This window comes from Bubalus kerabau, chromosome 8 (genome assembly GCF_029407905.1).
Source record: "Bubalus kerabau isolate K-KA32 ecotype Philippines breed swamp buffalo chromosome 8, PCC_UOA_SB_1v2, whole genome shotgun sequence".
Lineage (NCBI taxonomy): Eukaryota > Metazoa > Chordata > Mammalia > Artiodactyla > Bovidae > Bubalus > Bubalus kerabau.
The window spans coordinates 65,417,165-65,435,755 of NC_073631.1; the positions used below are offsets into that span (position 1 = coordinate 65,417,165).

An 18,591-nucleotide genomic window follows, 5' to 3' on the forward strand; every position below is an offset into this window, starting at 1 on the left:
GACCATAGTTCTTCAGGCACTCTGTTTACTAGATCTAATCCCTTGAATCTATTTGTCAACTCCACTGTATATTCATAGGGCATTTGATTTAAGTCATACTTGACTGGCCTAGTGGTTTTCCCCACTTCCTTTAGTTTAAAGCCTGAATTTTGCTATCAGGAGCTGATGATCTGAGCCACAGTCAGCTCCAGGTCTTGCTTTTACTAACTGTACACAGCTTCTCCATCTTCACCTACAAAGAAGATATATGTATCCAGAGGCCCCGTAGGGGTGGGGACTCTCCCCCACCTGCTTGAAAACTCAGGAAAGCTCTTTGATATCAGTGACTTTAAGTAGTAAACAGTTATAATTAACAGAGTTTTATATTTTAATATCTGGCTCTATATATCTCTCTTCATTACTGGTTGATGCTTTGCTAAATATTCTCACATTTAATTTTACTAAAGAGCTTAAAAATTGATGACTCCTCTGGAGTTGCTGGCTAAGGAAACTACCACTTAAGTAAAACGCAGTAAAGCATCAGTAAAATGTGTTCACTCCCCCATTGCTGCTGTCCTTCCTTTGGTTGTGTTGCCATTGCCATGTGCTTACTCAGGCACAGGAGAGTCCCTGCCGGCCTCCACTGGCCCCATTCTCTGTGCTGCTCTGTGGGGAATCTCCTGCCTGCCTTCTCAATCCTGCCCCTCACCCCTTATATTCCAACGAGCTGGAGCACCAAGAAGGCTCTAGCATGCAGTTCCCTCCACCCTGTGCCACCGACTGCCTTATCCTATAACACTGAGAATCTTTTCATCTTCTTGCCAGGCCATGCAGCTTTCCTAGGGGGCTTGGCATCCATGTTATGTTTAATCTGATGCCCACGTGCTGGGAATTCCTTGAAGTTTCTGGTCTTTGGATGGCGTCTTTCCTTGGCTCCCTTCCCGGCTGCAGGTGTCCTCCTATCTGTGTGCTTCTTCCATGACTTCAGCTGGAATTGGGCGGAGGAAGGGAAAGTGGCTAATTTCAGTTTCCAAGCTTGCATCTTTCCCTGGAGTTATTAGAGATGATTATTTTCCAAGTGCCCTACATGAAGCCTCTATTAATTTTATAGTGAGGAAATAAATTGCTTTCCATATTTTAAAGAACACTATAATATTCATTGCTGTCTTTCCTGTAATTTAGGGACCAATCCATAATATTGGGCAGTATCTCTCAGAACCAGTCGTATTTTCCATAACCTAAATAGTTGATTTGTTTTTTAGCTAATGAATATGGTTAGACATGTAACTCACCATGTTTCCCCCTTGGCTATGGATCCCAAAGCCTCTCCCTCTAGCAAATGTCCTGGGACACCCCCTCACAGATTTTCTTATACTTATGTTTTCTTTAATCCAATTTCTTCACCTTGAAATACTCTGATAGAGATGTCTTTTTGTACATTGTCTGCAATCCTCCCCAGAGCTTGCTGGGTGTTAGTAAGTAGATGGATGAGTAAATGTATCATACTTCTGAATATACATATCATACATACATATCATAAAATGTCTCTCCCCTTTACCCCATTTCCTCCTCTACTTCCTTCTCTGCCATCATCACTAGACCATAACAGTCTCCAGAAAGCTTAGTGCAGATTGCACCCCTTCACACAAACGCTTTACAAAAAACCTTAGAAATAGATATCAATTTTATCTTAAAATTAGTTTCACATCACACTGATGTGTTGCTGGTATAAAAATTACCTAATGGCATGTAAGTCCCTGTGGTCACTATGGAGATTCTAACTCCTATCCCCAGAGGTAAGTACTAGTTGGTGTGCATTTTTGTGGGCAGTTGTTTATTATTCTGAGACCTCCCTATTTCTTGCATTCTTTCCTGCTTTTCTCTCTCTCTAGCGTTGTTTTGAGTTTTTCTTTGTATTAATGTTATACTATATACATACTGAATGTATATTGTTTTTATTACTCAAAATATGATGCAGACATTTTCATGGTGATGCATATCTCTCTCCATGGCTGCCCTACCTCTTCATTGAGGGACAGGATATATAGTACTTGAGTGCACCTGAGCTGAACCCAGACCATCTGGGTTCAAATCCTGCCCCTGCAACTAACTGCGATTTGGGCAAACTTCTTTAACTCTTTGAATTGCAACTGCCCAGACTAAGATGCAAATAATAATAGAACCTATATCACAGAGCTATTGTGAGGATTAAAGTATTTAACATATGCAAAGAACTTAGAATCATGACTAGTACATAGTACACAATCAATGAACCTAAGCTATTAAAACTTCTGCATAGGGTGCTATTCATTCCTCCATTGAGGGACACCAAGGTGAGCATTGAATTCCTGATATTCTGAGTAATGCTACAATACACAACACATGTGTATATATGCACACATGTCAGCATTTGTCCAGAGAAAATACCAAGAAGTAGAACTTCTATATCAAAGGGCTGCACATTTTACATTTTAATTAGGTATTGCTACGTTGCCATCCAAAGTATCTGTGTCAGTACTGCCTGATATATTTAATAGTATCTGATGACATTATTGCTACTTATTCTAAAATTCTGCTTGCTGTATTAATTTTGTTTCCTCAGGTGTAAATTCTGCAGAATGGTATTTTAAACATATTATCTATCTTGTACAGTTTGGCTTTTGTCACACTTTTTCATGATATTTGATTGCACCTCATTTTTGTAGACAAGATTTCATGTTAGGTTCTTCACTTTATCAGTTTCACAGCCTGCTTGGAAACGTGAAGTACTTTGGACTCTTATTTGCTTTTGGAGGTCAGAGATGTAAGTGGCTTCTGCCTGTGGGCAGAGCAATGGACAATTAGTCCTGTGACTAGGTATCCACCATCCCTCCAAGGTGTCATTGCTCCCCAGGGCCCCACCCTAGGTCTCGAAATCCAGTGTCCCCACTACTTGGAAGCAGAGATGTTCATCCTTGCTGCACATCTGGGAAGGGGAAGGACAGCAGGATGGGAGATGTGCTGTGATAAAAGGTCCTCATTGTACTCTAAGAATCACCCTGCCAGTTTCCTCGAGTCCGTCTTGCTCCAAGCATTTCCACAATCTGTTTAGGAAGACCTCTGCCCCATTGCTGTAGCATCATCTGTGTGTACTGTGGGTTGTGTGCCTTGAGCCTTCCTGCTGACCCGTCTGCTTCCTTCTTTCAGGGATTCTTCACTATCTCTGGATCAAAGAGGGTTTTCCTTGTTTCCATTATAATTATCAATTTGAAACATTTTCCCAATTATTTCCATGGTTTTGGGGTAAGGAAGGCAAAATGCTTCTTTCTGGAAAATAAGCAAGTTGAAGTGGGAGTGTTCCTCAGTTTGGATAGTTATGTGTTTCAACAGTACTCTAAAAAAAAGAAGCTGGAAGCATCAGTGTCAAGGAAAATGGTCACAGAGTGGGCTCAGCAAAGCATCTTTCCTCACAGTTCTTGGCCATCCAGGCCAGCTGTCAGCATTTTCCCAGGCAGCCAAGTTTCTTTTCTACGTCTTTTTCGACAATCAGACTCAAGAAGTGGGGAAGGAAGGGGAAGAGGAAAAAGGGGGAGGAAAAGAGCCATTACTAAGAGGATAATATTAGCAAAAACCCTCACCCAAGGATAGTACTTGGTGGAGCCTGCTCACCTCCTTGCAGGAACTTCATGGGGTAGACGATGGCATGGTATCTGTCTATGCTGAGGGACACCAGGACATAGGTAGAGGCATAGAGCAGCACAACCTGAAGACAGAAATGAGAGGAGGTGAGTGGTTTCATAAAGGTGAGGAAATGCACATCATGGAGAGAAGAGCATTTTGTACTATTTAGAAACCTAGGCACCAAACCAAGGGCTGGCTGAGGTTTGGAGTATGGACAGGAATGCCTGGCTCCCGCCCAGGCAGAAGACGGCTCTTCTCGGTGCTGGACTTTGCACTGCCGGCGGTGACAGGTGCGGGTGCCTCCAGCTCTCACTTGCTCACTCTTTCGCTTGGCTTCTTGGAGACTCCACGTTTCTCCAAGGATCAGTCCCCCCTTGACATTCGGGCAGTACATTTGTTTGTAATTGACTTTTAAAGTAAACCAATTTTCTCTGCTACAGTTGACATTCCAGAATAATTAGAAACAAACGTTCACTTGCCTTTTATCAACGTGAGTTGTTGAAAGATGATAGGAGGGATCTGGCTTCAAGGAGCCTGGGTGCTGTTTTGAATCATTTATCACCATCTAGGCTGACATTCTTAGAGCTCCCCTTCTTCATCCACTTCTGCAGCAGCGCTGCCCACTAGGGTCAGCCTTTGGGTCCCCTCTTCTGCCTTCCCACCTTCTTTTATTAAGCTTACCCATGTCCTTTAATTATTCTATGTTCAGTAGTATTTGCTTACTTTGTAGAGAACATTTTGATTTAAGAGGTTAATATCTCTTCTGTGAAGAGCATACTCTAAAGGTAGTTAAATATATCTGAAAGGATTATCAAGATGGAAAATTTTGCAATAACTTTGAGCCTCATTTCTACCAGGAGTCTAGCCATATCACTACTTTGTAAACTTTTGGTCAAATTCATAGTGAGTAGAAAGTAACTTGAAGACTGAAGTCTAGGGGTGAGTGTCTGAATTTCTTCTAAGATGAAATAGGGATAACATGACTTTGTTAATAACCTTTGTCTGAATTTGTACCGTTTTGTTAATTCCCTGCCTCAGAAAAATAATCAGCTACACTGATATTCTTTATGATTTTTATTTCTGTAACACTGCCACATATACATCCCAGCATCTGTGTTGCAGAAGGTGCCATGGAGGAGAGGGTGTTCTGAAAACTGACCAGAGACTGAAGCCTCCTCTGAAGGATGCAAGAAGAAATTCTCATCTTGCTAAGAAGCTGATGAGTGATCAGAAAGAAAAATGGCATACAGTTTTTACAACAGCAACAAAAATAAGATTGTATCCTTAGAGAAAACTGGGATTTCTTTGTGGGATCCATGGATTCAGAGTTGTTAATGCTGGCCACACTGAGTTGAGGAGAAGGATGGGAAAGAGAACTCTCAATGGGAGAACTGCATGGGTTAGAATGTTGTGATGAGACAGTCATGAGAATCGTGGCATCTGCAACTGTGCTGAGTGAGATGACTGGCTCACACAAATTCAGGACCTGGGGCAAGAGAAAAGGTCACAACAGACTGGCCAGAGAAGCAGAAAGAGTTAAGAAAAAGATATCTACTTTTGAGACATGGTCAAAAAGAATATTTAACTTCAGGAGTCTTCAAACATCTAGACAGGGTTTTTGTTTTTTTAAAAATGTTAAAGATTATCTGAAAGAAATATACCTCAAATTGTCATGCCTCCTCTCCACAAAAATAAATGCCAGAAAACAGGACAAAAAGATTAATGAGTGTTGAAAGAAAAATTGTGATTCAAAAATTTGGTAAATATTTTTGTACCAAGGCACAGAATAATTTTCTTACATATAAGTAGAAGGAAAACATCACCTACTTTTGGAAAAAAAAATCTTTCCTGAAGAAACATTTCTGCTGACTGAGAATTGTTTTGAAATTAAGTACTCAAGAAGGGGAAAGGGGATAGAATACGAAAGCCATAGTAAGCAATGAGTCAGAAAAACACAAAATGTTTAAAATAGCTATGAATATAATTACATAATATTTCAGAGAAAATGTGGTGAGTTGGATGAGGGCAGAAAGTAGAAGGAAAGCAATTGCATCAAATTTCTATTTAGATATTTTAGACATCTTTTTTGTTGTTTTTATTTTGATAGAGATGTATTGCACTTTAAAGAGAAGCTACGATAGAGTAAAATAGAAATAGAGAAAAAAGATTTGTTAGCGTCCTATGACCACCATAACAAATTGCCACAAACACTGTGGCTTAAACCAACATAAATCTATTCTTTTATATTTTTGGAGACCAGAAGTCAGAATCAGTTGTACTGAGTCAAAATCAAGGTGTTGGTAGGGCCACTCTCCCTCTCGAGGCTCTGGGGAGAATTCTTTCCTAGTCTTTTCCAGCTTTAGGTGGCTACCAGAGTTCTCGGAATTGTGGGCACACCAATACCATCTTTGAGCCCATGGTTACAGTGCCTCTTCTGTCTGTGTGTCAAATCTCCCTCTGCCTCCCTCTTTCAAGGATCTGTATGTTTGCCTTTGGACTCAATAGTAATAATGATTGAGATAATTCAGAATAGTCTTCTCATTTCAAAATAATTAATCACATCTGCAAAGTCCTTTTGCCATATAAGGTAACATACACAGGTTTCATGTATTAGGATTTAGAAATATTTGGGGGGCCATTTTTCAGCCTACCACAATTATAACCAAATATATAGAAAGGGAAAAAAATGAGTGAATAAAAAATTAACACAGAAAGATTAAAATGATATGGTTGAAATAGTACCAAACACTATTTGTCAAAATAAAAATGAATGGCTTGAGCTCCTCCACTAAAACAAAGATTGTTTACACAACTCTTCCCCAAATCCAACTGTATACTGTTTAGAAGAGAAACTTCTAAAACCAAAAGATTATCAAAGTTTAAAAATAGAGTGATGGCCAATGGTATATTGAGCAACTGAAAACTAAAAGAAAGCATTCATTGCAATAGTATTATTAGACAAATTAAATTCAAAGCAATTAGTACTACATGGATTGAAGGGATCATTTGTATTATAATAGATACAATACCACAATGGTAACAGAATATCAATAAACCTAAAAGTAACATTAAACCCAGGTCTCCCACATTGCAGGCAGAGGCTTTATGGTCTAAGCCACCAGGGAAGCCCAAATGTAACAATAGCATAACACTAAATATAGAGAAACTCTGGGCTGGAGGAAGCCCAGGCTGGAATCAAGATTGCTGGGAGAAAAATCAATAACCTCAGATATGCAGATGACACCACCCTTATGGCAGAAAGTGAAAAGGAACTAAAAAGCCTCCTGATGAAAGTGAAAGAGGAGAGTGAAAAAGTTGGCTTAAAGCTCAACATTCAGAAAACGAAGATCATTGCACCTGGTCACATCACTTCGTGGGAAATAGATGGGGAAACAGTGGAAACAGTGTCAGACTTTATTTTTCTGGGCTTCAAAATCACTGCAGATGGTGATTGCAGCCATGAAATTAAAAGAATTAAATTAAAATTACTCCTTGGAAGGAAAGTTATGACCAACCTAGATAGCATATTCAAAAGCAGAGACATTACTTTGCCAACTAAGGTCCATCTAGCCAAGGCTATGGTTTTTCCAGTAGTCATGTATGAATGTGAGAGTTGGACTGTAAAGAAAGCTGAGCGCCAAAGAATTGATGCTTTTGAACTGTGGTGTTGGAGAAGACTCTTGAGAGTCCCTTGGCCTGCAAGGAGATCCAAACAGTCCATTCTAAAGGAGATCAGTCCTGGGTGTTCATTGGAAGGACTGATGCTAAAGCTGAAACTCCAGTACGTTGGCCACCTCATGCGAAGAGTTGACTCATTGGAAAAGACGCTGATGCTGGGAGGGATTGGGGGCAGGAGGAGAAGAGGACGACAGAGGATGAGATGGCTGGATGGCATCACTGACTCGATGGATGTGAGTTTGAGTGAACTCTGGGAGTTGGTGATGGACAGGGAGGCCTGGTGTGCTGCAGTTCATGGGGTCACAAAGAGTTGGACACGACTGAGCAACTGAACTGAAATATATATAACTAAAATATTTGTAGTTCTACAGAGGGAACAAGTACAATAATACATAGGTAGAAATAATTAAACAAACTCTAAGAATGATACAATTATTATAAAATATCTAAGCAGTATTTCAAAAATTAATCATAAACTAAGCTATCAAGGAAAAAAAAAACCCTCAATATATTCCAAAAAGTGGAATTTATACAATTCACAAATTTAAAACAACAAGCAATGAAAGCTGAAATTAGTATCATGAATTTTTTTTTAAATAGCACTTGGAAATTTAAACACCCTTATAATTAACTTGAGTCAAGAAGGAAATTAAAGTACAATTATAGTCAATTCATAAATGTCAACAATGAAAATTCTACATGTCAACAACATATGGGATACCATTTGGAGAACAGATGGAAGCTTGAGGACATATGTCTAAATTCTCACTATCCCACCCTCAATTCTGACAAAAATGACCTAGGAAGTATGAAACCAAAAAAAAAAAAAAAAAAAAAATCTGGTAGAAAAGTGAGACTTAAATGCAGAAAACTTAAATTTTTTATTTAGAAAAATGCCAGATTGGATTCATTTAAAGTAGAATCTCTGGACTGACTTTAAAAAATCAATATACTTTATCTTTTAGAACAATTTTAGTTTCACAGAAAAAATTGAGCAGATAAGACAAAGAGTACCCATATTAGCCACCCCCCTCCACCACACACACTTTCTCTTCTTATTAAACCTTACATTAGTGTGATCAATTTTTTTAAATTAACAGACTGATGTTGATACATTATGATTAACTGAAGTCCATGGCTTGTATTGAGATTCACTATTTGTGTTGTACAGTTCCGTGGGTTTTGATAAATGCATAATACCGTGTATCCTTTATTATAGTGTTATACAGAAGAGATTTACTGTCCTAAAAATCCCTTGTGCCTTATCTATTTAATCCCTCCAAATCCCTGGCAACCACTGATCTTTTTACTGTCTGCATGGTGTTGCCTTTTCCAATGTCATGTAGTTATAATCACACAAACATAGTCTTTTTAGACTTGCTTCTTTCAGTTAGCAATGTGCTTTTAAGATTCCTCCATGACTTTTCATGGTTTATTTTTCATTTGGTTTATTTATCCATTCAGCTTCTGAGGAGTATCTTGCTTTCAATTTCTTGCAATTGTGAATAAAACTGCTACAAACATTCTTGTGCAGACTTTCATGTGGATATAAGTTGTCAACTCAACTGAGTAAATACCTAGGAGCACAATTGCTAGATGGCTGGTAAGAGTATGTTCAAGTTTATAAGAAATTGCCAAACTGTCTTCTAAAGTGTACCATTTTACATTTCCACAAAAGATGAATGAGACTTCCTATAGCTACATATTCTCAGTCCCATTTCATATCGTCAGTTTAAAAAATATTGTTTTAGCCATTCTAATAAGTATATAGTGGTATGTCATTGTTTTAATTGGGAATTTCCTAATGCCTAAGTAATGAACATTGAAATTCTTTCTATATGCTTGCTTGTCATCTGTAGATCTTCTTTGGTGAAGTATCTGTTCAGGTCTTTTGACCACTTTGATGAGGGTTGTTTATTTTCTTATTGTTATTTGAGGATTTCTTTGTTTCTTTGACTTCCCTGGTGGCTCAGATGGTAAAGCATCTGCCTACAATGTGGGACACCTGGGTTCAATCCCTGGGTCAGGAAGATCTCCTGGAGAAGGAAATGTCAACCCACTCCAATATTCTTGCCTGGAAAATCCCATGGACAGAGGAACCTGGTAGGCTACAGTCCATGGGGTTGCAAAGAGTTGGACACGACTGAGCAACTTCACTTTCTTTCTTTCACTTTTGTTTCTTTATCAAATATATGTTTTTTATATTTTTCCCAATTCTGTGCCCTATTTTTCCAATTTCTTGACAGTGTCTTTTGCAGAGAATCCATTTTAAATTTTCATAAAACCCCAACTTTCAATTGTTTCTTTCATGGATTGTGCTTTTGATGTTATATCTAAAAAAATCACAGAAAGACCCAAAGTCCCCTGATTTTATCCTATGTTATTTTCTAGTAGTTTTATAGTACTCCATATTTCATTCCAATCTGTGATCCATACTGAGTTAGTTCTTGTGAAAGGGGTGAAGTATGTGCTTGGATTCTTACTTATTTATTTTTGCAAATGGATATCCAGTGACTCCAGCAGCATTTCTTGAGTAGGCTATCCTTTCTCCATTGAACTGTCTTTGATCCTTTGTTAAAGATCCATTAGACTTTTTGTGTGTATCTCTTTCTGCACTGTCTATTCTGCTCCATTGATCTATTTGTTGATTCTTTTCCAGTATCATGCTGTTTTGATTTTTGGAGCATTTTGTAATTCTTGAAATCAGATAGGGTCAATCTTCCAACCATATTCTTCTTTTTCCACATTGTATTGACTGTTCTGTGTTTTTTACTTAAACTTTAGAGCTTGTCCATATCTATAAAGTAACCTGGTGGGATTTTGATTGGAATTACATTGAATTTATAAGTTGTACTGGCAGAATTATCATCTTGACAATAGTGAGTCTTCCTATCTATGAACATGGAATATCTATACATTTCAAGATATTGTTTGATTTTTTTTCAGAGTTTTTCCAGTTTTCTTCATATTGATCTTGCACATATTTTGTTAGATTTATACCTAAATATTTCATATTTTGGGTGCTAACATAAATGGTACTGTGTTGTAAATTTTAACTTCAAATGGTTGATTGCTGGTATATGAAAAAACATCTGAACTTTTGGATGTTCAGTTCAGTTCAGTCACTCAGTCGTGTCCTACTCTTTGCAACCCCATGGACTGTAGCACACCAGGCTTACCTGTCCATCACCAACTCCTGGAGCCTACTCAAACTCATATCTATTGAGTTGATGATGCCATCCAGCCAGCTCATCCTCTGTCGTCCCCTAACCTTGTATTCTGTGACCTTACTGGTTTTCACTTTATTGTCTATAGAGACAAAGTTATTTGTAAACACAGATGTTTTTAATTTCATCTTTCTGTACCAATCTGTGTAACCTTTTATTTTTTTTCTTGTCATTTTGAATTAGTTGGAACTTCCAGCATGATGCTGAATACGAGTGTGAGAGGAGACATCTTTGTGTTATTTCCAGTCTCAAGAGGAAAGCTTCTAGCTTCTCACCATTAAGTCTGAGGTTAGTTGTAGGTTTTTTGTAGATTTTTGTTATCAAGTTGAGGAAGTTTCTCTCTATACATAGTTTGCTGAGAGTTTGTATCATGAGTGGGTATAAGATTTTCTCAAATGCTTTTTCTGTATCTACTGATAGGATCATATAATCTTTTCTTACCTTTTTATGTTACGAATTACATCAATTGAGTTTTAAATGTTGAACCAGCCTTGCATACCCAGAATAAATCCCATTTGGTCATGGTGTGTGAGGAAATAATGAGATGTCTGCAGTCTGGAGGAAGGCTGTCACCTGACCAGGCTGGTACACTAATTTTCGACTTCCAGCCTCCAGAACTGTGAGAAATAAATTGTTGTTTATAAGCCACCTATTCTGTGAAAGTTGCTCAGTCGTGTCTGACTTTTTGTGACCCCATTGACTATATAGTCCATGGAATTCTCCAGGTCAGAACGGTATTTTATATCAGCATCCTTGGACTAAGACAGCCAGACTATGTCAAAAAGAATAATAACCCAGAAATTTTACCTAATGCTTGAACTAGGAATGCTTATGTTCTTATTATTGCTTACTTGGGTTTTCTTTATATATGTATTATTTTTAACAAACAAAAAACATGAAAAATATAAATTTTGCTTGTCCTTTCAACTATGAAGAAGTGAGCAATTTGTTGCGTCAGAGTACAGGGTTTTACACTATTTTCCTTATGAAGAATCCAAGAGGTAATTTTGGTATCAGTTTGTCTCATCGTATTTGGAAGGAGCTACATACCTGCAAATAGCGGACCACGCGGCAAACCAGGTCAGGTGCCATGAAGTCTCCAGTGAATCTCCAAATGATATCTGTCAAGATGTTAACCAGTCCTGTGAAAGAATCTAACAAAAACACATAAAAGTGGTTGATTTCAATCTCTTTCAAATTTGCAGCTATGCTACAGTAGAAATGAATTCCTTGAGCCTTTTTTTTTTTTTCCCCCTGATTTATTAGGTGGCAAATGGCTTCCCTGATAGCTCAGTTGGTAAAGAATCTGCCTGCAATGGGGGAGACCTGGGTTCGATCCCTGGGTCAGGAAGATACCCTGGAGAAGGGAAAGGCTACCCACTCCAGTATTCTGGCCTGGAGAATTCCACGGACTGTAGTCCATGGTGTCCCAAAGAGTCAGACACGACTGAGTGACTTTCACTTTCACTTTCAATAGAGAAAACGTAAGGCAAGGTAGGAGTTACATTTTATTGTTAGAGTCTGTTGACACTCAGATGCAGCCACTTAGGAAGAACTTTTGTAATGACTGATAAGAAATATTATTTAGAGGGTAACAGGCAGGAAGGCCAGGGGTCTCCAAATGGAGGAAATAGCCTGCAAGTGTCAGACATTTTTATCTCTCTTAAGTGGCAGGAGGAAACAAACTAACAATATTTTTTTCCTTCTCTATACAAATTTAAAGAGAGGTTTCTCTTAAAATACTGTGTTGCCATAATGACACCTGGTTTCTCCTGAAGTTAGCTATTCTTGAGCCTACAGATAACCAATGCCTTTTTCTTATGGAAATGTTTGTCTTAAGCTATGCTAATGTACTACACCTTTACCCCAAACTCTGTCTCCAAGTCGGTTCCGCCTCTTGGCCCAAAACCTACTTGACAAACCAGTATGTTATACTCAGATATTGTTCCCCTAATCTATGTAAATGAAACTATTTGTATGGTGGTCTGCCCTTCTTTAAGATTCAAGTTAATTATTTTATGGCCCAAGATTATCCCAAAATGCATCTTAAGGGCGAGGGGCCTGGTGCTATTCTAAATTATAAGACATTCCTTTCTTTCATTAACAGACTGCTAGTGACTATATAACATCCAGCTGAAGACTAGCAGGGGGGTGCTCTTTCTGCCCCCTTCTGATGCCTATGTCAGAAGCTTTCTCTATCTCCTTTATGCTTTAATAAAACTTTATTACACAAAAGCTCTGAGTGATCAAGCCTCGTCTCTGGCCCCGGATTGAATTCTTCTCCTCCGGGGGCCAAGAATCCCGGTGTATTCGCGTGATTCAACAACAACCTTTCATTATCAGAGAGTTGACCTTCTAAGTCACAGAAGAGGAGTTTTAAAGATGTTTGCTGCTGCTGCTGCTAAGTTGCTTCAGTCGTATCTGACTCTGTACGACCCCATAGATAGCAGCCCACTAGGCTCCTCTGTCCCTGCGATTCTCCAGGCAAGAACACTGGAGTGGGTTGCCATTTCCTTCTCCAATGCATGAAAGTGAAAAGTGAAAGTGAAGTCGCTCAGTCGTGCCTGACTCTTAGTGACCCCATGGACTGCAGCCTACCAGGCTCCTCTGTCCGTGGGATTTTCCAGGCAAGAGTACTGGAGTGGGTTGCTATTGCCCAAGGACAGTGTGAGGAGCAATATAAGGCAAAACTGAGAAAAGGCAAATATTTATTCCCATGAAGCCTTTCAAAATTTTCCCTTCTGCCCCCATAATTTTACAACTTGGACTTCTTGTTACCACCCTATATGAGTTGTGGTCATCTTCCTCTACTTTCTTCTTCTTTCCTCTTTGGAAAAAGCCAAGTGCATGATCAATGACTTAGTTTTTTAAACTACTGAGGAATTGAGGCCAAAATCTGAGACCAATGTTAGAGACTTTCTGCTCAGTTCTATAATTGCAGACTATATAAGTTGTATGGATGTCCAGAGCTATGGCAAAATATGCTGTGTGTCTAGAAGTTCCTTCTCCCCATACCTCTATGCAGATATTTCTCATTAATTATGTGATCCAGAATCATTCTCAAATCAGTGCTTCAGGGATTTTCTGCTGATCAATGGATAGGACTAGAACTTAAGACAGATTCATTGACTTAGGGCCACTTTCTTGAGACATGGGATATAACACTCTGTCAAGGACCTAAAAACCTTCTTTATCTGAATCTTCACCATTAATAAAGTCTGAGCCCTGAGTTTAGCATCAAAGCCTTCCACAGTCTGGTCTTGCCTGCCCCTTGCCAAGTCCCCAACTGGCATTTTTATATTGAACATCAGTGTTCTGCCTGTTTCTTCCTTTTTGTTTCCCTATAGGTAACAACAATTAGAAGCATTGGCAAGCACATAGAAACTACCACAAAACTGTCTAAAAAGTTGGAGAAGAGAAATCTCACAGCAATTCTGGGTAGTCAGAGGTGTTCTAGCTGAGAAGGTCAGATGAAAGCAGGGTCTTCAGAGTTGTGGGGTTGTGATTTGATCAGATAGGAATTTCATGAAGCTTTTACTGGCAGGAATAGACTCGAATGAGTGGAATGGACACTGGAGTTACTTGGATATGCTCTTTTGGTTTATTTATTACTTAATTTTTTAAAAATTAAGGAAAAAAAAACCAATATCTAGATCTAAGTGGTTATGTGAACAATTATAATGTACTCCAGTAAAAAAAAAAAAAAAGCCATTTCCCTCTGGAGCTCAAACTTAAATAAGCCCATCTCTGGAAGGAGACTATCAATGGGCTGTGCCACTGCATTTGTTATTTGCTATTAAGCAAATGCTGCTCTATCTGATCCGTAAATGCTATTTAGTTGCCTAAGTAATTGGGGACATTGCAAATAAGCCTGCCCTAAATGGCAATTAATGGGACCTTGGGAACAAAGGGCACACTTGAAAGGCTTCATCACTTCTATGTATTACTCTTGCTTTTTAAAATCTCTTCTGTGAACAATTCTAGGAAACTGTTATACTCAGAAAAGCCAAAACAGGCTCACAGCAGTCTTTAGTGCTCCTTTGACAGATTCTTACAAACATGAAGTGGGTTCCCACTCGGAGCAGGAGAATGGGTATTGTAGGGAGAAGTCAAAATGAGGTGACCCCTGAACGGAACCCTAAAGGTTTGGACAGGTCAGTGGAAGAGGGAGGAAAGGATGTTAACTCTGGCACAGGTGACAGCATGAATGAAGTTACGGAGGTGAGACAGAGTGAGATGAGAAACTCAATTGCTTTTGCATATGAAACAACATCTATTTGTTGTTGCTGAAGCCTGACATAGGTGCTTGAAAGTGGCAAGAAATGGGCCTTGAGAGTCAAGAACCAAGGATTTTTAAGGTCTTATGTGCCAATTAAAGGAGCTTTCTTTTTTTTCCCCATATACTGGGGGGCGGGGAAATTAAATGTTTGTGTATCCAAACATGTGTTTTACATGGGTGGGGGAAGGGGGTAGATCCATTTGGTAGGTCCAATACTGAAATTGGGCTTCCCTGGTAGCTCAGATGGTAAAGAATTGGCCTGCAATGCAGGTGAGCCGATTTCAATCTCCGGGTCAGGAAGATCTCCTGGAGGAGGGAATTGGTACCCACTACAGCATTCTTGCCTAGAGAATTCCATGGACAGAGAAGCCTGGCAGGCTACAGTCCATGGGATTGCAAAGACTCAGACATGACCGAGTGACTAACACACAATGCTGGAATTGCCATTCATATTTGTTAGGGAACTGTGCAGAAGTTCAAGAAAGAGATCATTGGTACCTAGCATGTGTCAAATAGCAAAAATAGAGAAGGAAATGCAGATGTGACATATATTTTGAGGGTAAAATAAGGAGGACTTTGGTGTTTTAAAAGTGAGGTAGAGGGGGGAGTCAACAATATATTAGGGTCCTGGAATGGGTAGATGGTGGTGCTTCCTGCAAATATAGGAGGATAAGCTCATTCTGTTTGGGTTGCTTCCAGGTTTCAGCTCTCCCAAATAAAACTGCTATGAACATTCCTATATAAGATTTTATGTGAACATAAGTTTTCATTTTCTTGGGGTAAATACCCAGGAGTAGACTGTTGGGCCCTAGGGTTAAGTATAGCTTTTCATAAGAAACTGCTCAACTGTTTTCCAGAGTTGCTGCACCAGTGTGCTCCTTACCAATAAAGTATAAGAAATACTTCTGCATCCTTGGTACCACTTGATATTCTCAATGTGTTTTATTTATTCAACCATGAGTGTACTGTGCTGTGCTCAGTTGCTCAGTCATGTCCGACTCTTTACAACGCTTTGGACTGTAGCCCACAGGCTCCTCTGTCCATGGGATTTTCCAGGTAAGAATACTGGAATGGGTTGCCATTTCTCCTCCAGAGATAGAACCTGCATCTCCTGTGTCTCCTGCATTGCAGGCAGATTCTTTACCCTCTGAGCCATTGGGGAAGCTCAGACTGTGGCCTTTCATTATGACTTCATTGTGCATTTCCCTAATGGTTAATGATTTTGTTGCTGTGGACATCCTCAGTCCCTAGAGGCTTCAGATTCCTTTTGGATGCTCTATTAGCATGGGAGTTGGGGTGTTGGAGGGTTTTAATACTCCACTCTTGGCTTTCAGATGCATTTGTAGTCCTGTAGCATTGTTACTATTTGCTGTTCAATGCTTACTAAGCTGGTAGTTGTAATGCTCTATTTTTTCCTGGCCAAGCCTCAGTCTCACATAGACCTGTACACCTGGGCCCTGAGGGTGGGACATTCTCAGTGTTCCAGTTCCTCCCTGGAAATCAAAGTGGTGGGTCTTGTGTGGGAGAGATGTTCAATGTCTTTCCCTAGTGGTAGGAGACTGCCAATTAGTATTAGTTTAATATCCTGGCCCAGCCATTTTATACCTCCATCCCCAAGAGTTGAGGGATTTTTATTTCTGTGCCTTTCCTTGTTCTCTAGGGCATTTGGTCCTGCAGTGGCCTAGGGCTTTTGTTGAAAGAAATGACTGATGAATGGATAAGAAAGCTGTGGTACATATACACAATGGAGTATTACTCAGCCATTAAAAAGAATACATTTGAATCAGTTCTAATGAGGTGGATGAAACTGGAGCCAATTATACAGAGTGAAGTAAGCCAGAAAGAAAAACACCAATACAGTATACTAACGCATATATATGGAATTTAGAAAGATGGTAACAATAACCCTGTATACGAGACAGCAAAAGAGACACTGATGTATAGAACAGTCTTATGGACTGTGGGAGAGGGAGAGGGTGGGATGATTTGGGAGAATGGCATTGAAATACGTATAATATCATATAAGGAACGAGTCGCCAGTCCAGGTTTGATGCACGATACTGGATGCTTGGGGCTGGTTGCACTGGGATGACCCAGAGGGATGGTATGGGGAAGGAGGAGGGAGGAGGGTTCAGGATGGGGAACACATGTATACCAGTGGTGGATTCATTTTGATATTTGGCAAAACCAATACAATGTTGTAAAGTTTAAAAATAAAATAAAATTAAAATAATAATAATAATAAAAAAAAAAAGAAAGAAGTGACTGGCAGGAAGGAAGTATTTCATGCTTTTCCTGTAGGCATAGCCTAAACCTTCTTGTATACCTGCACACCATCTCTATAACAACTCTTCAGCTCTGCCATTGTAGGGTGAAGGCAGCCATAGCTACTCCTCTAACTGATTGGACATGGCTATGTACCAATAAAACTTTATTTATAAAAATGGGTTTGGGGCTGAGATTGACCTGTGGGCTATAGATTGCCACTCCCTGATCTATAGAATAAAGTCCAAATGCCCTATTGTGACTTTTGGAGCCTTCCTGCCTCTTTCTTCAGTTTGATCTTTTCTCATCCTCTCCTAAATTCATGCTACAAGAGAAACCCTTTCAACTAGTACATTAACAGTGACACCAGTTTGATGGTCAAAACATTGGTTAAAGAAAGAAAGCACACCCACAAAACCACCTTAAAATATCTTAACATAAAACATGAATGTACATTTGTCTTATCTTTACCATAGGGGCAAGACTTTGATTTTATGAATCATCTTTTTTAGTGCATAAAATGCCTCCATAATGCATCTTTCATGATTTCCAGTCCTGGTTTCTTTAGAGTGAGAACTTGAGATATCAGCAAAGCAATTTGAGGCAGAATCTCATTGTAGGGAATTTTATAATCCTCCTTTATTCTTTTATAGTTCCATTTCCTGGGCTTGCTTCTATTGTAGCTTCTCTTAGTTACTCAGTAAAAATAAAAGTCAAGTTTTTTCAAAATATCCAACTTGATTTTCACAGAAACAACTCTCCAGTGTTGTTTATGTTAATTATATAATTTCAGTAATGAGTACAACTGGCACAAACTGATTGGGAACAAACTCCTGTGACTCACATAATATAAGAAGTGGAAGCAGAAAGGGGACAGGCTCATTAGTGTCCATCCGACTGGCCACAGATGCTGGTAGGGTATTTTCTGCTAGTTTGCAGAAAGAGTGGAAGTGCTGCTTAATCAAGTGAAGCACTTAAGATGTAGTTAAGAGAGAAGACCTTACTGTTCCTTGACCATCCCCAGCGTTTTCCTCTGCCAGCCCCTTTCTTTATGTCGGTCCCTTGACTTGGCAAGTTCTTTATGTACCTCTACCTGAAGGATATCTCTTAACTTTTTAAAGTTTAGTTCAAGATTACCTCCTTTATGATGCATGTTCTTCTTCCTGAAGATACTGAGATTGGCTGATTCCCTCTTCTGGGTTTCTCCCTACCCTACTATTGAAGTACCTGTAACACATTAACATTTTTAATATTTCTTTTCAATTACACTATAGTTTGGGAAGATAGAGATTTTTTTAAAATTCACCTTTATATCTCTAGACCCTGACATTGTTTTATTATGTGGTAAAAGCTTGGTAACTTCCTACTAAATAAATGACTACATTATTACTGCTGTTGCTTGACTGGCTGGCCGCAGGCTCCCGCAGAGGTTGCTAGAGAGGTGATGCCTCAGAGCAGATGGAGCCACATTAACCATCTTCTTCAGTGTAGGTTAAGATAATG

At 39.2% G+C, this 18,591-nt stretch overlaps 1 protein-coding gene across 2 annotated transcripts in view; it reads right to left on the minus strand.

Annotated features, from left to right (window-relative positions):
* NPSR1 (neuropeptide S receptor 1) overlaps positions 1-18,591 on the minus strand; it is a 156,346-nt gene that overhangs the window by 33,843 nt on the left and 103,912 nt on the right. Inside the window, exons 3-4 of one of the 2 annotated variants that reach the window (XM_055590427.1) lie at positions 11,595-11,698; positions 3,628-3,721 (exon numbers count right to left, since the gene is read on the minus strand). The exons of the other annotated variant lie outside the window; for it this stretch is intronic. Of the exons in view, the coding sequence (XP_055446402.1) occupies positions 3,628-3,721; positions 11,595-11,698 (198 nt within the window). The remainder of the gene's footprint in view (positions 1-3,627; positions 3,722-11,594; positions 11,699-18,591) is intronic. 2 annotated transcript variants of the gene reach the window in all.